This window comes from Neophocaena asiaeorientalis, unplaced genomic scaffold (genome assembly GCF_003031525.2).
Source record: "Neophocaena asiaeorientalis asiaeorientalis breed wild unplaced genomic scaffold, Neophocaena_asiaeorientalis_V1.1 scaffold43, whole genome shotgun sequence".
Lineage (NCBI taxonomy): Eukaryota > Metazoa > Chordata > Mammalia > Artiodactyla > Phocoenidae > Neophocaena > Neophocaena asiaeorientalis.
In genome coordinates, this window is record NW_020173674.1 from 13,400,247 (window position 1) to 13,423,684 (window position 23,438).

Genomic DNA, 23,438 nt, shown 5'->3' on the forward strand with positions numbered 1-23,438 from the left:
GAGTTGGAACCAGAGTGTGAAGAGCTTTGAGTGCCTAGTTAAGACACCGTCCTGGTGGAGGGAAGGGAACCCTCCTACACTGTTGGTGGGAATGTAAATTGGTACAGCCACTATGGAGAACAGTATGGATTTTCCTCAAAAAACTAAAAATAGAGCTACCATATGACCCTGCAATCCCACTCCTGGGCGTATATCCAGAGAAAAACATGGTCTGAAAAGATACATGCACCCGAATGTTCTTTGCAGCACTGTTTACAGTAGCCAAGCATGGAAGCAACCTAAATGTCCAATGACAGAGGAGTGGATAAAGAAGATGTGGTACATATATACAATGGAATATTACCCAGCAATTAAAAAGAATGAAATAATGCCATTTGCAGCAACATGGATGGACCTAGAGACTGTCATACTGAGTGAAGTAAGTCAGAAAGAGAAAGAGAAATATCCTGTGATATCCCTTATATGCAGAATCCAAAAAGAAATATACAAATGAATTTATTTACAAAACAGAAACAGACTCACAGATTACCCAGCAATTAAAAAGAATGAAATAATGCCATTTGCAGCAACATGGATGGACCTAGAGACTGTCATACTGAGTGAAGTAAGTCAGAAAGAGAAAGAGAAATATCCTGTGATATCCCTTATATGCAGAATCCAAAAAGAAATATACAAATGAATTTATTTACAAAACAGAAACAGACTCACAGACTTAGAGAATGAACTTATGGTTACCGGGGGTGGAAGGATGGGGGGAAGGGGTAGTTAGGGAGTTTGGGATCGACATGTACACACTGCTATATTTAAAATGGACAACCAACAAGGACCTACTGTATAGCACAGGGAACTCTGCTCAATGTTATGTGGCAGCCTGGATAGGAGGGGAGTTTGTGGGAGAATGGATAGATGTTATATGTATGGCTGAGTCCCTTTGCTGTGCACCTGAAACCATCACAACACTGTTAATCAGCTATACTTCAGTATAAAATAAAAAGTTAAAAAAAAAAAAAGACACCCTTCTGGCTATAACCTTACCTCAGAAGTCTTGAGTGAGATCTCCACACACATAGACCTCCCGACGGCAGGCAGCTGCCCTGCCAGCGCCTTCTTTGCTTCATGTGTAACCTCTGGGATGTCTTTGATTGCTAAATTGAACTAGAAAACAAAAGGAACTTTGTGTTAAACACTCACAAGGAACATTATGGAAACATAAAGTAGTAAGATTGGATGCTGAGCAAAGCAGGCATTGCTCTTGACTGATTAAGGACATTCATTTACTTCTCCCTTCCCCATAAGATATCTTGCATCAAAGCCCCAAAACTCAGGTTGAAAAAGCTTTTCACAGCAGAAAGCCAAAAAACAAATACATCAGACTAACACTGACGAAGAACATACTTTCCAAGTGAATGGATCAAATGGAATTAGGTATTTTAATGTTATGATTTAGTAATACTAGAAATAGCATTATTTATTACTACACGGTGATTCCTTGTGACAAACACCATAGTATATCCCTTAACAAACAATTGGAATTTTACCCAGTCTGAACCCGTTGGGGAAGAAGATGAACGAGTACAAATCTTCTCGCCCAGTCGAGCCTGGACAATCACTTGGACAGTCTAAAAAAAGCAAACAAAAAATCAAAGATAAAAAGTTAAAACAAATTGATCTGGCTCCTAATCAGGGTTAAAACCCTCCCAATGCGGGATTTAAAAGATGCCAATGATCATAACTATACTTCAGGAAAGGGTAGGATTTAAAACCTTCAAGAACAGGTAGGAAAAAAACATGGCACAAAAATAATACTATAAATATTCCTGAGGGCACAGTGTCAACCAATTAGAGAAATTACAATTTGAGGCTTGTAATCTATAATATTCTCACATGGCAGAAGGAAAGTAACTGTTGGTGGGAATGTAAATTGGTACAGCCACTATGGAGAACAGTATGGATTTTCCTCAAAAAACTAAAAATAGAGCTACCATATGACCCTGCAATCCCACTCCTGGGCGTATATCCAGAGAAAAACATGGTCTGAAAAGATACATGCACCCGAATGTTCTTTGCAGCACTGTTTACAGTAGCCAAGCATGGAAGCAACCTAAATGTCCAATGACAGAGGAGTGGATAAAGAAGATGTGGTACATATATACAATGGAATATTACCCAGCAATTAAAAAGAATGAAATAATGCCATTTGCAGCAACATGGATGGACCTAGAGACTGTCATACTGAGTGAAGTAAGTCAGAAAGAGAAAGAGAAATATCCTGTGATATCCCTTATATGCAGAATCCAAAAAGAAATATACAAATGAATTTATTTACAAAACAGAAACAGACTCACAGACTTAGAGAATGAACTTATGGTTACCGGGGGTGGAAGGATGGGGGGAAGGGGTAGTTAGGGAGTTTGGGATCGACATGTACACACTGCTATATTTAAAATGGACAACCAACAAGGACCTACTGTATAGCACAGGGAACTCTGCTCAATGTTATGTGGCAGCCTGGATAGGAGGGGAGTTTGTGGGAGAATGGATAGATGTTATATGTATGGCTGAGTCCCTTTGCTGTGCACCTGAAACCATCACAACACTGTTAATCAGCTATACTTCAGTATAAAATAAAAAGTTAAAAAAAAAAAAAAGACACCCTTCTGGCTATAACCTTACCTCAGAAGTCTTGAGTGAGATCTCCACACACATAGACCTCCCGACGGCAGGCAGCTGCCCTGCCAGCGCCTTCTTTGCTTCATGTGTAACCTCTGGGATGTCTTTGATTGCTAAATTGAACTAGAAAACAAAAGGAACTTTGTGTTAAACACTCACAAGGAACATTATGGAAACATAAAGTAGTAAGATTGGATGCTGAGCAAAGCAGGCATTGCTCTTGACTGATTAAGGACATTCATTTACTTCTCCCTTCCCCATAAGATATCTTGCATCAAAGCCCCAAAACTCAGGTTGAAAAAGCTTTTCACAGCAGAAAGCCAAAAAACAAATACATCAGACTAACACTGACGAAGAACATACTTTCCAAGTGAATGGATCAAATGGAATTAGGTATTTTAATGTTATGATTTAGTAATACTAGAAATAGCATTATTTATTACTACACGGTGATTCCTTGTGACAAACACCATAGTATATCCCTTAACAAACAATTGGAATTTTACCCAGTCTGAACCCGTTGGGGAAGAAGATGAACGAGTACAAATCTTCTCGCCCAGTCGAGCCTGGACAATCACTTGGACAGTCTAAAAAAAGCAAACAAAAAATCAAAGATAAAAAGTTAAAACAAATTGATCTGGCTCCTAATCAGGGTTAAAACCCTCCCAATGCGGGATTTAAAAGATGCCAATGATCATAACTATACTTCAGGAAAGGGTAGGATTTAAAACCTTCAAGAACAGGTAGGAAAAAAACATGGCACAAAAATAATACTATAAATATTCCTGAGGGCACAGTGTCAACCAATTAGAGAAATTACAATTTGAGGCTTGTAATCTATAATATTCTCACATGGCAGAAGGAAAGTTGCACATGATGGCTCTGACTTTCATAGAAAAACAAGTCCAACCATAGGTTTAAATATTCACTGCCATACACTTATGTAATCATAGTTGATTTAAACCAAGGATTCCACAATTATTCATATGACTTGGCCCATATGGCAAAAGTCTTCCAACTAATTTTACAACCAGAATCTACCGCATGGATTATTCTTACATAGCAATGGTTGAGAGGAAGGAGTGAGAGTGGTGGAAATGATTTTTAGATTTAGGAAAATATGCCTTCTAAAGCATTCAAAATTCAGTTTTAATTCTTCATTTACCCAGAAGGGAACAATAAGTGAAAGTGAGACATTTCAGAGGTTGTTGATGCTTACGGAAAGATGCCCAAACTGCTGTCCATTCCAGTCCGCAGTCTTTGTTCCCACCCCAAGGGAACACACTGTGCCAATAACCTGGCATAATAAGTTTGACATTTCTGCAAACAGGCTTGCAAAAAAATTTTTTTTTTGAACAAGTAGCTGAGGAAAATTGGAAGCTACTTTTTAGTTACACCCCCAGTACCGCCCCCAAATTTCACAGTTTGGTTTACAACAGACAGAAGTATCCCTTAAAATGGGCAAGCTGCAAGCTGTTATGCTATATTTCCAAAAAGGGAGAAGCACGGAAGTTATTTCTAACAGTTCTAGGCTCAAGAGAATGGATATAGTACCTTGAGGGCAAAAAACTTAATGAACTTGTCCAGGTCCTTTCTGTCCTGGGAATTGAGATCAGTTTCCATTGCCTATAGGAATCTAAAACAGGAAGAAAAAAAAAAGTGTTGAAAAATGTGACTAATATCTTTTAAAAGGGATTGCTACAACAAAGCATACAGAGATGGTATTGTCTACTAGCTGTATGAATAGTCACGTAGGAGGTAAAAAAAATTTCCCCCCTGACTAAAGACACCAAAGTGAAAAATACATACTATCTTTTGAGCAAAATAAATTCCACACAAAGAGCTAAATCTATAGACCTTAAAAATAGATGAGACAAGCCATTTTACCTGAATCTGAAACTTTGAGCTTTTAAATATAACTTATATATTAAAAAAGTTATATTACTTACCTATTAAAAAAGTTTTATTACCCAGCATATTGAAGACTAAGTGCTAATGAGACAAAAAGTTTATTAAAACATAAAGTGAGTTAACATTCTTTCAAAGGGCCAGTAAATCAATTTAACTTTGGGCGGGAGTGGGGTGGGGTGGGGGTGGGTTTTGGACCCCTTCTGAGAATCCAATGACATGACAAGCCCTTTCTCCAAAAAAATGCACAAATATAGAAACTTTGGGTATATTCAGGGAGTTCATGAGTTTCACGAAGTACATCATAAACCCCAGGTTAAAATGTTTTGAGAAGGGGCTGGTATGAGGAAGAAAGCATTTACAGAGAGAAGAGCATGAACAAAGGCGTAAAAGCCACAGAGAGCAAAATGGGTTTGGAACTATTAAGTATCCCAATTTTCCAGCGGTTGTGTATGGCTGGCTGGGGCCAGATCATGAGAGACTTAAATACAGTGCTAGAGACTGACCTGCATCTAATATGCCAGAAATGGGAGCACCCTCAAGGCTTTTGAGGAGAGGAAGCAACACAATCCAAATGGTGCTTTAGATGATAGCTTTGCTGGCATATTGTAGAATAGTTTTGAGTATGGAAAGCAGGGAAACCAATTAGGTCCTTGGCAATAATTCAGGCTCGTGGTCAAGGCTAAAACTCTAATACAGATACAGACATGATTTGCAAATAGTATGGATGGGAAGTATTTTAAAGGAAGAGCTAACAGGATTTAAGGACTGAGTGCAAAAAGTTTAATGGGCTTTCAGACATACAAGAAAGCCAGAGGGACAGCTAGTTTTAAGGAAAGGTATAAACAAAAGGATAGAGTTGAAACAGGAAATAATGAATACAAGTTAAAAAAAAAACATTGTTCTCTATTAAGGTATAACTTACATGTAGTGAAATGCACAAATCTTAGGTGTAGAGATCAATAAACATTTTGTATGTAAACACTCATACAATGACAACCCAGATCGAGTTATAGTACATTTCCAATAATCCAGAAGGTGCCTTTGTGTTCCCTTGGTCAATAAAACCACCAAAAAGTAACCATGATTCTGACCTCTATCACTATAGATTAGTTTTGTTTGTTTGTTTGTTTGCTTTTTTAAGAAAATGTTGGGGGTAGGAGTTTATTAATTATTTTTGCTGTGTTGGGTCTTCGTTTCTGTGCAAGGGCTTTCTCTAGTTGTGGCAAGCGGGGGCCACTCTTCATTGCGGTGTGCGGGCCTCTCACTGTGGCGGCCTCTCTCTTTGCGGAGCACAGGCTCCAGACGCGCAGGCTCAGTACTTGTGGCTCACGGGCCTAGACGCTCCACGGCATGTGGGATCCTCCCAGACCAGGGCTCGAACCCATGTCTCCTGCGTTAGCAGGCAGATTCTCAACCACTGCGCCACCAGGGAAGCCCCTAGTTTTGTTTGTTTTGAATTTCTTACAAATGGAATCAAATAGTATTAACTCTTCTGTTGTGTACCTTCCTTTATTCAATATTATGTCTGTAAGATTCATTTATAATGCTGCATGTAGCAGTTTATTCTTTTTCATTGTTATGTAGCACTCCATTTTATGAATATGCCACAATTTATAAATTAAACTGTTGATAAACATTTGGGTTGTTTCCTGCTTTTAGCTGTTATATTCTTTTTTTTTTTTTTTTTTTTGGCTGCATTGGGTCTACGATGCTGCGCACGGGCTTTCTCTAGTTGCGGCGAGCGGGGGCTACTCTTCCTTGTGGTGCGTGTGCTTCTCATTGCATTGGCTTCTCGTTGCGGAGTATGGGCTCTAGGGCATGCGGGCTTCAGTAGTTGTGGCTCATGGGCTTTAGAGCGCAGGCTCAGTAGTTGCTGTGCACGGGCTTAGTTGCCCCACGGCATGTGGGATCTTCCCGGACCAGGGCTCAAACCTGTGTCCCCTGCATTGGCAAGTGGATTCTTAACCACTGCGCCACCAGGGAAGTCGGTTATTATATTCTTACATGAGAGTTTTCGTGAATATAAATACTCACTGCTATCAGATGTAGAGCCAGGAGTGTTGTTGTTGGGTCATAGAGTATGCATATGCAGGCATACCTTGTTTTATTGCACCTTGCTTCACAGATATTGCCCCCTCCTCTTTTTAAAAAACAAATTGAAGGGGCTTCCCTGGTGGCGCAATGGTTAAGAATCCGCCTGCCAATGCAGGGGACACGGATTCCAGCCCTGGTCCAGGATGATCCCACGTGCTGTGGAGCAACTAAGCCTGTGCGCCACAACTACTGAGCCTGCCCTCTAGAGCCTGGGAGCCATAACTACTGAGCCCACGTGCTACAACTACTGAAGTCCACGCGCCTAGAGCCCATGCTCTGCAACAAGAGAAGCCACCGCAATGAGAAGCCCACGCACTGCAAAGAAGAGAATAACCCCCGCTCGCCGCAACTAGAGAAAGCCCGCACACAGCAACAAAGAACCAATGCAGCCAAAAATAAATAAATTTATTAAATAAAAAAATTGAAGGTTTGGGTCAACCCTGTGTTGAGCAAGTCTATCAGCGCCATTTTTCCCATGGTGTTTGCTCACTTCGTGTCACAGTGCCATATTTTGGTAATTCTCAAAATATTTCACACCCTCCACCAGCAAAAAGATTACAACTCACTGAAGGCTCAGATGATGGCTAGCATTTTTTAGTAATAAAGTATTTTTAAATTAAGGTATGTACATTGTTTTTTTTAAGACATAATGCTATTGCACTCTTAATAGTCTATAGTTTAGTTTAAACACACTTCTATATGCACAGGGAAACAAAAAAATTCATGTGATTCACTTTATCACAGTGATCTGGAACCGACCCACAATATATCCAAGGTATGCCTTGGTGTTTAGCTTTGATAGATACTGCCAAACAGTTTTCTAGGATCTGTACCAATTTACATCACCACCAACAGTACCTTAGAGCTCCCAGTGTTCCACATCTATACTACCACTTTGTATTGTTGATTCCTTAGCCATCTTGGTAGGAGTGTGGTGGTATTTCATTTAATCTGCATTGAATGACTGATGATTAGAGATGAAATGATGACTGCCTTTCCTCCAATGATACCTTTTCATATGTTTATTAGACATTTGGATATCCTCTTTCATAAAGTGCTAGTTCAAGCCTTTTGCCCACTTAAAAAATTAGGTTGTCTTTTTCTTACTGAATTGTGGGAGTTTTAAAAAATATATAGTGGATTCAGTACATTGTTGGATATGTACTGCAAATACCTTCTCCCAGTTTGTGGCTTGCCTTTCTTGTGGAATTTGTTTCTTATCGTGAGAGTCACGACATACTAACGGACAATGGCCAGACTATATATATAAAGATAGAGCTCTGACCCACAATCTGCAAAAATCCAGCCCAGGAAGCCAACCTACTATCTACACTTACCAGTCAAGGAAGTCAGACTATCTCTAGCAACCAGTGCAGGAAGTCAAATGATAACTCCTGTAAAAACTGGCCCCAAACAGCCAGGACTTGATTAACTGACAGCTTCCCTAATTTTTATCCCTGCTTCCAACTTAGGACCAACCAGAGAAAGCCAAATATGTACCCCAACCAATCATATAGAGTACCCCCACTTGTAGTCAGGCTGCCTACAGCTTCCTTGTGCCAACAGCCCCAAATTAGGACATTCCTGAAGGCTTCCCTGCCTTTTTTCCATTATAAAGCTTCCCCAGTGGTCTACCTACCTTTGCATCTCTGCCAAAGGCAAGCGCTGGAGCGGACTCCTCTGCTACCGAAAGCTCTGAATAAATGGCCTTCACCTGTTCTCATCTGGGTGGTTTTTATGTCCACATTAAATACAGATTTATTGAGGTATAATTGACAATATCAGAAGTATAAGTTTTGACAGGTTTATAACTGTAAAATCATCACCACAAAATAGTGAACATAACAATTACTCCCCAAAAGTTTCTTCATGTTCCTTCGTACTCCCTCCCTCCAGCCGCGCCCCCATAATCCCCCATACCTAAACAACCTCTGATATGCTTTCTATCACTAAAGATCCCTACCTGCATTTTCCAGAGTTTTATATAAATTAAATCATACAGTATGTACTCTTTGGCTTCTTTCACTCAACACAATTATTTTGAGATTCACCCATGTTATATTTTTTTTCACCCACGTTATATTTTATGTCAATAGTTCATTTCTTTTTTTCTTTAATTTTTTTTTTTTGATGTGGACTGTTTTTTAAAGTCTTTATTGAATTTGTTACAATATTGCTTCTGTTCCATGTTTTGGTCACAAGGCCATGTGGGATCCTAGCTCCCCACAGGGATCGAACCTGCATCCCCTGCATTGGAAGGTGAAGTCTCAACCACTGGACTGCCAGGGAAGTCCCGATGGTTCATTTCTTTTTATTGCTGAGTATCATCCTCTTATGGAGTTTCCTGATGATCAGAGGTTCTTTATTTTAGTAAGTCCAATTTATCAACATTTTCTTTGATGGTTAGCACTTTTCTGTGTCCTGTTAAAAATTTTTTTGCTGATCTCAAAGTCATGAAAATATTCTCCTACATTTTCTTCTAGAAACATTACTGTTTACCTTTCACAGTTAGATTCATGATCCATCGAAAATTAATTTGTATATGTGGTGTATGTTAGGGATCAAGGTTCACTATTTTTTGCCAATCAGTTCAGTTTATTTAATAGGTGGAGTTAGAAACACCTGAAGATCTGTCTGAAAATGCTAAATCTGAAGCTAATGGAAAAGGTTAAGGCTGAGATTAAAGTTGGAGATAAATCTCAAAAAAGAAGGAATTATTAAAACTATAGCAACAGATGAAATCACCAAGGGAGATAACAGAGAAAAAACAAAACAACGACCTTGGAAAGCATTTGCATAAAAGAACCACAAAAAGAAATGCAAGAACTAATCAGAGAAATAGGAGATAAAATGATTTCTGAGAAGTTTTCATTGAAACTGAGGGGAAATTAAAGTTTCAAGATTGAAGGGATGGTCAAACAGTGTAAGTTCTTGTGGAGGAGGCAAAACTTTACCTCTACGCATATTAAACTTTGAGCTGGGACTCCTTCAACAAAAAGGCAGATTAACAAGAGCAAAACAGTTTACTGACTAATGCAGCACCTACCACAGAGGAGAAACCTCAACAAAAAATAACTCAAAGCAGTGGCTTAGAACTATGGCTCATATGGGGTCTTCAACAAAGAATAATAATTTCATAGAGAAATGACAAGACAAAGGAAAGCAGTTTTAGGCATTCAAGGGTGCAGGCTGTGGGAGGAAACTAAGGGAGCAAGGTTTGTTTGCAGATTTCTCTGGTGTCTTCTCAGGTCTGATAAGATTCTGTCTCCAGTAAAAAAGGGGAATTTATATCCCGCCTTTAGGCAGAAAACGGGAGGGCACAGAAAGGTTCTCCTGCATTTGCTGCTTCTTAACTGCCTTCAGCTCAAAATAATTATGTCAAAGAGGCGTATTTTGGGATGACATATTCTGGATTCCTTCATTCTCAAGAGGAAAAGGCCACTGGACTTGGCATTACGTTGTTAATGACCTTTGAGAGGAGAGTTTCTTAGGGTGGTAGTGAGGAATGGATTCAGCTACTTCTGAGATGTTAGACAGGAAAAAAGCTCAAGCTTTTCTGTTAAAAGGATTTTCCCTGTAGGATAGGAATATCTGAGCAAATTTATAGGTGGGGGGTGGGAAGAAACCAATGAAGGAGAAATAAAACCTTTGAGAAGAAATAATTGATGAGATCCACAGGAGAATCTACTGATCAAATTACAAAGGACTCATCTTTGGGGGCCTATCAAATAATATGCTTGACATGTACACCCACCTTCAGGCCTTCCTAATTTTGGTTGAAAAGAACACTAACAAATATTAAAGTAAAAATAAAAAGACCTTTTAAAGGGTTAAACAGCTCAAGGCCCTGAAGCAACACAGCAACAGATCTGAGATAAGAACAGTGCTGGAGGATTGGGCTGCCCCTATCTTACACTGAAGTGGGGAAGTGCTCCCACTACCAGAGCATCTACCAAAGCACAAACATTATAATGGCACAATGACTCTTGTGACTTTTTGTACCACTGGACTGGAAGCACTCAAAGGATTATGTAACTAGAGTTAGTTATTGAGCCAAAAAGGGTGGTCTCCACAGAGAACAAGTTCTCTCAAAGGTATCAGAGCTTATTGTCCCCTTAGGCCTAGGCTATCTATCAAGGATATTAGTTCATCCTTTACAAAAGAAATGTAATAGAAAGTTTACTTTTGCTTTGCACTTTGCAAAATTCCTTCTTTGAGTGCTCCAAGGAATATAAAGGGAAATTTGGTACAAACATTAAAAACACTGAATTTTTTCTTATTTTCTGCCCTATACTACGCTAGTCAATTACTGAATCCTTCAAACTTATGCTTATACAAAATCCTTTATGTTAGCAGCATTTTCATTTCCATAGATAACTACACCTTAATCCAAGTCTCATTTCTTATCTGGAAGAGACTCTCTTGGTTAGTTACTTTACCTTTGAAGAGGATAGGCTATGCCATCCTAAAATATGCCACTTTGGCATAAAGATTATTTTTAGCTGAAGACATTTGAGATTCAACAGATGTAGAAAAGAAATCTTCTCAGAGCTTCCCTTATCTGACTAAAAGCGGAAACTTCTAAGAAATGAGGACTGCCATAAATTCCCATTTCAGGTTGGCTTCTACCCCAGGAGAGAGACCTAACATAAACCTAATATAAATCCCCTATCTGGGGGAGTTTCATAGTCATGAAGAAGATGGAAAGACCATTTGCACCCACACAAGATAAAGTTTGTTATCACAAACTTTCTTATTTCCCATTTGTTCTCCTAAACACCCATTCTTCTTTCCTAAAGAAACTAATTTTTCTTCCCATAAAACCTTTCTCCCCTCTCTTTCTCCTACTGAGTTAGACATTTAAGTCCCAAAATTTTACCACCTCCTTGAGCTATTCATCACTGAGCACTCCTGTGGTATACACTTTGCAGGCATTAATAAACTCTGTCTTTTCTCTTGCTAATCTATCTTTTGTTGGTTTAATTTGCACGCCCCCATCTGCTGAATCCAAGAGGTTATAGGAAAAGTTTCTTCCCCAACACCTCCTTCTAGATTATACTGTAAACCTCAGGTAAACCACTGAAAGGCTAGTCTAATAAAGCATTATGTCATCATATTGCTGCTATGTACCAGAACTTTGGGCACACTCCTCAGTCTGACCTTCAAGAGTCCACATACAAAGTCAGCGGGGAAAATAGGTAAAGTGATTTTGCAAAGGTGATCAGAGGCTTGCTGGTACTTTCAGGAAAGATCTTGGTCACTGAAACTAGCAAATAAATGGTGATCCTGGACAAGGATCTAGTCCTTGGATGTACATGCTCAGGAAACTAATTTTATTAGTTCAGTCAAGGTTTGGGGGACTTCACTTACAAGGGACAGTTTACATACCATAAATCCAATTTATTAATTGAGAAATAAAACTGTCGATAAAAGAAGCATCAAGTGATCAACATGTTGCCTTTCCTACAAGGAGACTATTTTGGGAAAATAAAATCATATCAACCCACTATTAGCTTCATATATCCTTCTCTACCTCAGGAACAAGCACATTGGAATTCTGCCACCAAGAGTCTAGAGAGGGCCTTCTTAGTTGACAATGAATGTATGTGACTTTCTTTCCTTTAGACTTTACAGACCACTGCCCATATCAGTCATTGTCACCAACATGTTATAACTGCCAAAGACCCTTGATGGAACAGGTTTTAAGAAAATATATCAGCTGCTAGAAGACTAAGCCAAAGTAGGGCTTTTAGGTTACCACTTAGTTTAAGTCAAGACCACTTTACCTCTCAGCATTCTAGTCTCTCAATTACATAGAAAACTCTTCTGCAAGTGAAATACGAGGGAAGGAGGCAGGGCACAACCTTTGAAAGAATGACATAGCCTGAGGACATGACGTAAACTGATTAGAACCAAATGGGTCCAAGATGGCAGACAAGTCGACTTCCACTAGACCTTGAGCCTCAGTACACGCTCACATCAGCAAGCTAAATAACACACCCACAGGCGCCAGGACAGTTTCAAGACGGACCATAAGGATCAAAAAGTGGGCAGTGGCCCAATTCCTGGAAATCCCCACCCCTTCCTAAAATAGCTGGAATACTCCTCCCACTCATTAGCCTATGAAATTACCCACCCCTATAAAAACTGACAATCCCACACCCTGGTGCCTTTCTCACCTTCTGAGACGGCCCACACTCTGTCTGTGGAGTGTGTTTCTCTCTAAATAAATCCACTTCTTACGTATCACTTTGTCTCTCACTGAATTCTTTCTGCTATGAGACACCGAGAACCTGAGCTTCATTAAGTCCTGAAACCATGTGTGTGATCTCAGTTGGAAGACCATGGGTTTTGTCTGGGTTCGAGTTCCGGCACATGGGTTCAAGTGCCAATCTGAGGTGCAAGGTTTCACAAGCATTCAAATCTCATGTCCCTTTCCTGTTAATATGTTGAATAAGCAAGTTCATCAGCGCTACTTATTACCTTATTAAAGTTTTTTGCCTTAGGGACATAAACCAATTACTATGTATGATTTTTGGATATTTACAAAAAGTTTTATGTGGTTCCCACCCACATATATTTGATTAAATTTACCAGAGGTCACCTCTAAAATGGCTTAATTAGGCCAAAAGTATATTTATGAATCATAATGCTCCTAATATTGCTGTCCCTTCAAGTTTCATCAGAATCTATTTCCCCAGACTTGCCACTTGTAGCTTTTCTTGTCTGAGAAATACCTCACTTAATTAAGGCCCTTCTTCAAGGCTTAAGACATTTAACAAATAACAAAAACTATTTACTGGACCTTGATTAGCAATTTCAATTTAGCAACATTCTCTACACATCATTTTCATTAACAGAAGTTCATAACAACAAATAATTCTGTCAGGTTCCCACAGTGTTTAGAACATGTGCAGACTTGTGCCAAATTAAAATGTTTTTAAACAATTATCTGAAAATAGAATGGATAAGCAAAATGTGGTATATACATGCAATGAAATATTATTCCACCTTAAAAAGGAAGGAAATTCTGACACATGCTACAACATGGATGAACTTTGAGGACACTATGCTAAAGTGAAAAGAACTAGTCACAAAAAGACAAATACTGTATGATTCCACTTATATGAGGTACTTAGAGTAGTCAAAATCATAGAGACAGAAAGTATAATGGTGGTTGCCAGGAGCTGGGGGGAAGAGAGAATGGGGAGTTGCTGTTTAATAGGTAGAGTTTCAGTTTTACAAGATGAAAAGTTATGGGGACGGATGATAGTGAAGGCTGCACAGCAATGTGAATGTATTTAATGCTGCTGAACTGCACACTCAAAAATGGTTAAGATGGTAAAATTCTGTTGCGTGTATTTTAACACACACAGAAAAAGAAAAAAAGATGCCATTACTAAATAAATAAAGTTTCCCATTATTATGTAATGGTTGTAGATAATCACCAACTCCCAAATACCAGACAGAAGATTCTACAACACTGTTCAAGTGCAAATGATACAATCAGGTAAGGGAAAAGTACAGTTATCTGGATAGACAGGTTTTTTAGATCTTTTACTTACTTTCATACTGAAATGCTAATTTTAAATTTAAAAAATACGAGTTCTTCTTAGGCAGACAAAACCCATTTATCTCAACTACTTTCCCAATCCTCAATTAAAAGCACAGAAATATAAAAGCTATAAATAAACCCAGAAGAAGACATAACAATGAAAGATGTCAACAAAATATTGGGGGGAAAAAGTAAACACACTGGTAAAGGATAAAGGTTCAATGTTTTTTTCTGCTCGCTCCTAAAAAAAGGGTGGAGGACTTAAAAAGCATACACACAGACAAGAGATAACAACATCAAAGTTCGGGAAGGTAGAAAGTAGAAGGAATACATAACTGACTAAGCAGAGCACAGCTGATATCCAAGCCAGCAGTGGGAGAAACCCTAAACAAAGAAAGCTCTTCTGAACCAAAGAACCTAAGAAAGTCTAAGGAATTAGTCACCAGGTAGCTACTAAAGTAGGGTGGCAGATGGGGCTGAAAACAGGAGGATTATTTGAAAGTCCACGGAAGAAGCAGTTAGACCCCACTCTAAGCCCTACACCCACTCCATGACCCCACTCAGACCAGAACTGCCCTTCCTTCCTAACGTTAGAAGGCTGCACATTGGGAGGTCCCCAAATGGTGAAGTAGGAAGACCTTGATCCCACCTCCTCTCACAAAATTTACAATTATGTACAGAACTATTGAAGAAAAAGACCCTGACCCTAACTAATCCTAACCTACCAGAAAAGATCTTCTACAACTACAGATATAAAGAAGGAACCACAATAAGATGGGTAAGAGTGGGGAGTCCCAGTACAGTCACAATCCATGCCCCCGGTTGAGGAACCCACTAACATAAGAATAATTACCATTGCAGAGATTCTCCCCAAGGAGCAAGCGGTCTGAGTCCCACATTGGACTAACCAGCCTGGGGGTCCTATGCCAGGAAGACAAGCCCCCAGAATGTTTGTTTGGCTTTGAAGGCCTGTGGGGCTTACATCTGGGAGCACCAGAGGGCTGTGGGAAATTGAATGGAATCTCTTAAAGGGCACACAAACTCTCATATGTGCCGGGACCTTTAAGGCAGAAGTAATAATTTCAGAGGAGCCTGGGTCAGAACTACCTGCTGATCTTGAAGAGTCTCCTGGAGAGGCAGAAGGCAACTGGAGTTCACCCTGGGGACATAGATACTTGTGGCAGCCATTTTTGGGAGCTTGTTCTACCACATGGACACTGGTGCAATCACCATTTTGGAATCCTCCCTCTACCACTAGCATGGTGTGTGTGTGTGTGTGTGTGTGTGTGTGTGTGTGTGTGTACACACACACACAAAGGAATACTACTCAGGCACAAAAGAGAATGAAAATTTTCCATTTGCAACAACATGATGGACCTGGAGGGTATTACACTTAGTGAAATAAATCAGAGAAAGTCAAATACTGTACATTACCACTTATATGTGGAATCTAAAAAAAACACGAATGAATATAACAAAACATAAACAGACTCATAGAGAGAGAGAAAAAATTAGTGGTTACCAGTGGGGAGAGGGAAGGGGGGGCAAGATAGAGGTAGGGGATTAAGAGATATAAACTGCTATGTATAAAATAAATAAGCTATGAAAAGTTGCTGACTAACAATCAATCAACCCATCAATCACCTACAAGAATATGAAGCCAATATTTTACATTTATTTAATTTATTTTTTTGGCTGTGCCATGCGGCATGTGGGATCTTTATTCCCCAACCAGGGATTGAACCCATGCCCTCTACATTGGGAGCATGGAGTCTTAACCACTGGACCGCCAAGGAAGCCCAGTAGCCAATATTTTAGGATAAATATAAATGAAGTATAATCTATAAAAAATTTTTATCATACCTGAAACTAATAATATTGTAAATTATACCTCAATTTTAAAAAGTAAAAAAACATTAAAATAAAAATAAAAAGGACGGGACATTAACTTTTTAGAAACAGTGAATCAAAAACATGGTGAACTTTGGTTATCAAAGTCTTTTTTTTTTTTTTTTTTTTGCGGTACGCGGGCCTCTCACTGTGGTGGCCTCTCCCGTTGCGGAGCACAGGCTCCGGACGCGCAGGCTCAGCGGCCATGGCTCATGGGTCCAGCCGCTCCGCCGCAGGCGGGATCTTCCCAGACCGGGGCACGAACCCATGTCCCCTGCATCGGCAGGCAGACTCTCAACCACTGCACCACCAGGGAAGCCCAGTTATCAAAGTCCTTATGAGACACTCCCTCTCCCACCTCTTGAGCCCACTTCCTCACTAAGCTTGAAAAATACTGGCAGCCACAATGGACACTTCCATCAAGTGACTGGTGATCCTTGGCTGTCCCATTCACATCTGAGCATGAGGCACCAAAAAGCCAGAAACTCAGGGTATATGAGTGAGGCTGGTAAACTGGTAGGGCTCAAAGAGGGTCATCAGGAACAAGCTGGGCGCAGCCTCACCCTTTTTTCTATGGAAAGAAACCTCAAGTGTCAATATATAGAGGTTTTTCCCTCCAAAGACACTTAATTTCTCCAGAGAAGCCTCCAATCTCCTGCTGAAAACAAGTTTTCAACTCCTTTGGGTGAGTTACAGGAGTGCAACTGTTGGATCATACGGTAAAAGTATGTTTATTTTATAAGAAACCATCAAACTGTCTTCCAAAGTGGCTGAACCATTCTGCATTCCCACCAGCAATGAGTGAGAATTCCCAATGCTTCATGATCTCTCCAGCATTTGGTGTTGTCAGTGTTTTTGGATTTTGGCCATTCTAACAGGTGTGAGATGGCAACTCATTATCCTAAAAGATACCCCTTTTGGGACTTCCCTGGTGGTCCAGTGGCTAAGACTAGGTACTCCCAATGCAGGGAGCCTGGGTTTGATCCCTGGTCAGGGAACTAGATCCCACATGCCACAGCTAAAGATCCCGCACACTGCAACGAAGATCCCGCACGCCACAACTAAGACCAAATAAATAAATATATATATATTTAAAAGATATATCTTTTGCAAATATTTTCTCCCAGTCTGTAGCTTGTCTTCTAGTTCTCTTAGACAACCTTAGTTTTTTGAAAAGCAAACTTATACACGGAACTAATCTAATATTGAAGAGTTAAAGTTTCCTCGATTTATCTTAAGGATGAATGTTATTAAGCAAATTCAGTTGTTTTGAGTAACAGCTCCTGGCATATTAACAATATTGCTTTCATATTTGTTTAATGCCTACTTCTATTCACACATACTCTACAAAACAGTAACCTCAAAACTATTACAGAGATAACAGGACATTCTACCTGCAATTAAAAAAACAAACTTGCTGACAAATGCTCAGCACAACATTATTTTCAAGACTGATAAGTGTTTAAATAACACTTTATACCCATAAAGTGTTTGTTTGTTTTTTATTTGCGGTATGCGGGCCTCTCACTGTCGTGGCCTCTCCCGTTGCGGAGCACAGGCTCCGGACGTGCAGGCTCAGAGGCCATGGCTCACGGGCCTAGCCGCTCTGCGGCACTTGGGATCTTCCCGGATCGGGCACGAACCCGTGTCCCCTGCATCGGCAGGCGGACTCTCAACCACTGTGCCACCAGGGAAGCCCCCCATAAAGTGTTTTTAAACTCATGTTTGTCATGCAATATGTAAAAGTTTGGGGAACACTGAAATTAAAACTGACAATTTTACATTTGCTTCTTCAACTAACAGTGGAAGAGCAGAGATAATCTTTTCTTGCCGTAGTCATTATTCTACAGCAAGAATTTTCACATTTTCTCCAACACTGGTTTCAAAGGCAGTTGTACAGTAAGTGGGGGGAAAAGAATACTTCTTCACAGTAAATTGCCACTTAGTAAATGTATAATAAATAAAGATTTAGGAAAACCACCATTTTGGAAGTTCCCTGGCGGTCCAGTGGTTAGGACTCGGAGCTTTCACTGCTGTGGTCTGGGTTCAATCCCTGGTCAGGGAACTAAGATCCCACAAGCCGTGTGGCGCGGCCAAAAAAAAAAAAAAAAAAAATCACAATTTTGCAATCATCACAGGAATAACTGGTTCAAGCAAATCACCAGTAGATGATAAAACCACTGTAAATATACCTTTTGCCAACAAATTTTCACGCAGTCTTCCTGCTTATTGACTTATTAATTACAAAGAGAAGTCAGATGAACACAATCTTAACAAAGTAATCAAAGAAACATACCAACAACTGAAAAACTGACATTACATCCTCTTGACGTGATGTAGGGAGAAGGACATGTCACTTATATAGCTTTTACATTAAAACTGTATAGGGGCTTCCCTGGTGGTGCAGTGGTTAAGAATCCACCTGCCAATGCAGGGGACATGGGTTTGAACCTTGGTCCGGTAAGATCCCACATGCCATGGAGCAACTAAGCCCGTGCGCCACAACTACTGAGCCTGAACTCTAGAACCCGTGAGCCGTAACTACTCTGCCTGTGTGTCCCAACTACTGAAGTCCACGCATCTAGAGCCCATGCTCTGCAACAAGAAAAGCCACCGCAATTAGAAGCCCGCGCACCGCAATGAAGAGTAGCCCCCCGCTCACCGCAAGTAGAGAAAGCCCGCACGCAGCAATGAAGACCCAACGCAGCCAAAAACAAAAAAAACTGTATAACCCAAATCTAACCATGAGGAAGCAATCAGATGAGCTTATATTGAAAGACAGGGCATTTTACATAATAATGGACTTGTACTCTTCAAAAAAGTCAATCTTATGAGAGAAAAAGTCTGAAGAACTGTTTTAGAGTAAAGGCAATAGGAGTATGACAACTAAATACAATGCTTAACCCAGGACTTTTTTTTTAAGTTGCTATAAAGGAGGGTATTGAAACAATTTGGCAACATTTGAAAATTGACTGTACACTACATAACCAGTATTGCATCAATATTAAATTTCCTGAATTTGATACAATTACACTTTGTTCAATGTTCTTTTTTTTTTTTTTTTTGCGGTACGCGGGCCTCTCACTGCTGTGGCCTCTCCCGCTGCGGAGCACAGGCTCCAGACGCACAGGCTCAGCGGCCATGGCTCACGGGCCCAGCCACTCCGCAGCATGCGGGATCCTCCCAGACCGGGGCACAAACCCGCGTCCCCTACATCGGCAGGCGGACTCTCAACCAATGCGCCACCAGGGAAGCCCCTGTTCAATGTTCTTGTCTTAAGAGATACAAGTAACTTTTCTCAAGAGTCCAGAGGAAAAGAAAAAAGTAAGAAATCCTGCGTTGTTCTATTATACAGTATGTGATACATACAGAAAGAAGTAAAGCAATGTGGCCTACAGAGAACAATGTATGAATGTAGGTGAAGAGTATATGAAAGTTGGGGCTTTCATGAGAGTGAAGGAGACAAGGAGTTCAATGCACTGCGCCATGTCAGATATGAGTTCAAAACTCGGAGGACATCCAACAACAATGTGGACTGAACTAATGTTATCAGTCACACCCCACCCCTGCCCACTACAGGTACATAAAAATGCAAATAAGATATGACAATAAAAAGGTTTTGATACGCAGCTAAACCAGAAGGATTGAAACATCCCAGGTTCCAGAAAAAAAGGTAAGTTAAAGCCATAGATATAAGGGAAAATTGATGCCAGGGAGCTGAGGTTTATGGAGAGCAAGGTTAGATTCTTATAATGAACACATGAGAACAAGAGTGGGGTGTGAGGGAATCATACCTCAAGCTTATGGGCAGGTAGAAACCTCCCCTGCAGAAAACCCCAGAGCCAAGTACTTCTTGATCAGAGGCCAGAAGAATCCTAGAGAAGCAATGAAGAGCTTTGCCATCTATCATGGCAAGGTTGGGAGGTGGGGAAGTTCCTCTCAAACCTTCAAAAGAATACATCAGTAAGGTACACAGATATAAGATCCAAAATTACACTACCTACATGGATGGTAAGGAAACAAAAAGCCAAGAAATTAACCTAAAAACTTGTCCAAAACCACTGAAACTCCTAGAAACAGGCAGAAGGAAGCCCGAAGGAGGCCTGAGAAGCTTTCACAGACTTGGATCATCAACAGCCTACTGCCAGGCCATTCATAACCCTTCCTTCCAACTTTTAGCTAGATGAACTCAGAATTTAACAATCTGCAGATTGCACATGGAAATAAAACACCAAGAACTCAAAAGAACAAGACAATGTGAGAGACTACACATCTGAGACAGGAGACTGGGCAAGCTAAGAAGAAATACGCTTATTTATGAACTTGTTAAACACGTTGACTTAGAATGTTAAGGCAGTAGGTTAAAATTTTTTAAAGAATCACTTTATATAGTTTTTCTTAACAGAGTTATAATTCACATACCATAAAATTTACCATTTTAAAGTGTACAATTCAGTGCTTTTTAGTATATTCACAAGGATGTGCAACCATCACCACATTTTTATCACATTGAAAAGAAATCCCACATCTGTTATCCATCACTCCCCTTCCCCTTCTCCCTGTCCTTGGCAACTACTAGGCTTTATTGCTATGGACTTGCTTATTCTGGAAGTTTCACATAAAGGAAATCCTATGTCACCTTTTTGTGACTTGCTTCCTTCACTTAGCATGTTTCAAGGTTCACTCTGTATTTTAGCATGTGTCAGTACTTCATTCCTTTTTATGGCTGAATAATATTCCACTGAATTGGCAGACTACATTTTGTTAATTGACTCATCAAGTGATGGACATCTAAGTTGTCTCCACTTTTTGGCTACTGTGAATAATATTCCTGAGAACACTCATGGGTAAGTTTTGGTGTTAACATATGATTCTCTTGGGTATATACCTACAAATGAAATTGCTGGATCATATGGTGATTCAACATTTAATTTTTTTGAGGAACTGCCAAACTGTTTTCCAAGGCAGCCATGCCATTTTACATTTGGTAATGGCTTAATTTAAGATTAGGGTATATAATGAGTACGGAGATGACAGACATTATGAATGGGTCTTTTTTTTTTTTCTTTTTTCTCCAAGTATTTCCTTGTTACTCCTTTCCCTTTTAATCCATAATATACAACCCAGATAAATAGGCTAATGCTGTATTCTTTAAGGTTTTTTTTTAATTTACAAAAACAATGGATAGTTCTTCTCTCAGAAGACAAATGTAGTTGTAATTTGTATGACTTCAAGCTAATTTTAAAAAGGTTTTATTATGAAAAATTTTACACATCACTCAGCTTCAACAGTGTAGAATAAGGTCTGCCCTTAGCCTCTGCCAGAAACACAGGTAATTTCTCCCTGGAAGAAAATAATGTTGTCCTAACCCATAAATTATCTCTATAATTTTTCATATACAATTTCTGGCACATGTTAAAGTAAACCAGGCACTCAAGGAGACAAACACAAATGATCAAAATCCAAAAGATATTAGAAACACATTAACAGTTATCAGACACAGACCTTAAAATTACTATGCTTAATATGTTCAATTAAATGAAGCACAAAATTGAGAATTTGGACAGAGAACAAAAATGTATAAAAAGTAGGTAAGTATGATCCAGCCAGATTAGTAGGGAAACATAAAAGTGAGCAAAAGAGAATAACAGTAGATTATAGTAGGGAGTCAATGCAGATTCTTCTATAGGTAAAAATTTAGGGACATTAATCTGAATACAGAGAGGGGGAGATGAAATAAAGGGATTAGAGGCAGGAAGACCAGCTAGGAAGCCATTTCAGTAATCCAGATGAGAGTTGGTGATAGCACTGGATTAAGGTGAGGCAGTCAATAAAGGAAGGAAAGAGCAAATATTTTCAAAGAAACAACTGAATAATTTGGCAAGAGATTATACAAAAATGACCCCAGATAATATCTCCAGCCCCTAAAACTGGGAAAAGTTAATTAACATCAATTATTGAAAAAATAATTATGTTTTCCAATTTTTAACAGTTTTTAAATGTTCTGGATTCAGGCTTAAAAGCTGAGTATGGCAAATCAGGAACAGTTAATAAGAAAAAACAGTTAAGGGAGTTCCCGGCGGTCCAATGGTTAGGACTCTGCGATTCAACTGCAGGGTGCACAGGTTCAATCCCTGATCAGGAACTGAGATCCCGAAAGTTGGGTGGTGCAGCCATAAAACAACCCCACCCCCCCAAAAAAACCAGTTAGGTACAAGTTCAAGGGTAAAGAGAACAAAACTGTAATTTCCCTACTTTCTAGGCATCAGAATTAGTAAATCATAAAGATCTTTTTTTCCATTTAGAAAGTTCTTTGTAGACAAATGAGAAACAGAATGGAAAAGTTTAAACAACTGAAATAGTCTTCTACCAAAAGAGTTACAAAGAAAGTCTGAAAATAAAGAAGAAAGCAGAGATACACTCACTTGGGCGGGAGGGGGGAAAGAGGAAGAAAAAAGAAAGAGGGCTTCCCTGGTGGCACAGTGGTTGAGTCTGCCTGCTGATGCAGGGGACATGGGTTCGTGCCCCAGTCCGGGAAGATCCCACATGCCGTGGAGCGGCTGGGCCTGTGAGCCATGGCCGCTGGGCCTGTGCATTCAGAGCCTGTGCTCCGCAAAAAAAATAAAAAGAAAAAGAAAAGAAAAAGAAAGCAGGGCCTTCCCTGGTGGTGCAGTGGTTAAGAATCCGCTTGCCAATAGAGGGGACACAGGGTCGAGCCCTGGTCTGGGAAGATACCTATGCATGCCGTGGAGCAGCTAAGCCCATGCACCACAACTTCTGAGCCTGCTCTCTCGAGCCCGCGAGCCACAAATACTGAAGCCCACGTGCCACAACTGCTGAAGTCTGCGCGCATAGCGCCTGTGCTACGCAACAAGAGAAGCCACCACAATGAGAAGTCCGCTCACTGCAACGACGAGTAGCCCCCGCTCGCAGCAACTAGAGAAAGCCCGCGCGCAATGAAGACCCGACGCAGCCAAAAATAAAATAAATACATTTAAAAAAAAGAAAAAGAAAGCAGAAGTGTCGATATTTATGACAATTCCAGACCAGAAGTGATGAAATGAGATTAAAAGGGACATTCAGTAACGATAATCTCTGAAAATATGATAGCCATAAACCTTTACATGTAACCAATATAGCAATAAAATACATAAAGCAAAAATTCCTAGAGACACTAGGAGAGCTTGATAAAACCAAAACTATACCTGAAGATTCAACATACCTCTTTGATATATCAAGTAGATATAAAAAATTTTTGAGGATCTGAATAATAAAAACAAGTCATTCATATATATATATATATATATATATATATATA

At 39.8% G+C, this 23,438-nt stretch overlaps 1 protein-coding gene across 4 annotated transcripts in view; it reads right to left on the reverse strand.

Moving 5' to 3' along the window:
- ATG13 (autophagy related 13) overlaps window positions 1-23,438 on the reverse strand; it is a 50,152-nt gene that overhangs the window by 21,785 nt on the left and 4,929 nt on the right. For 3 of the 4 annotated variants that reach the window (XM_024748614.1, XM_024748613.1, XM_024748612.1), the window contains exons 1-2: window positions 1,539-1,631; window positions 1,036-1,155 (exon numbers count right to left, since the gene is read on the reverse strand). In XM_024748614.1, the coding sequence (XP_024604382.1) occupies window positions 1,036-1,068 (33 nt within the window). In that variant the 5' untranslated portion in view covers window positions 1,069-1,155; window positions 1,539-1,631. Of the gene's footprint in view, window positions 1-1,035; window positions 1,156-1,538; window positions 1,632-2,673; window positions 2,794-3,176; window positions 3,258-4,224; window positions 4,307-23,438 lie in introns of those variants that run through there. The other variant, XM_024748615.1, reaches the window with a different exon arrangement.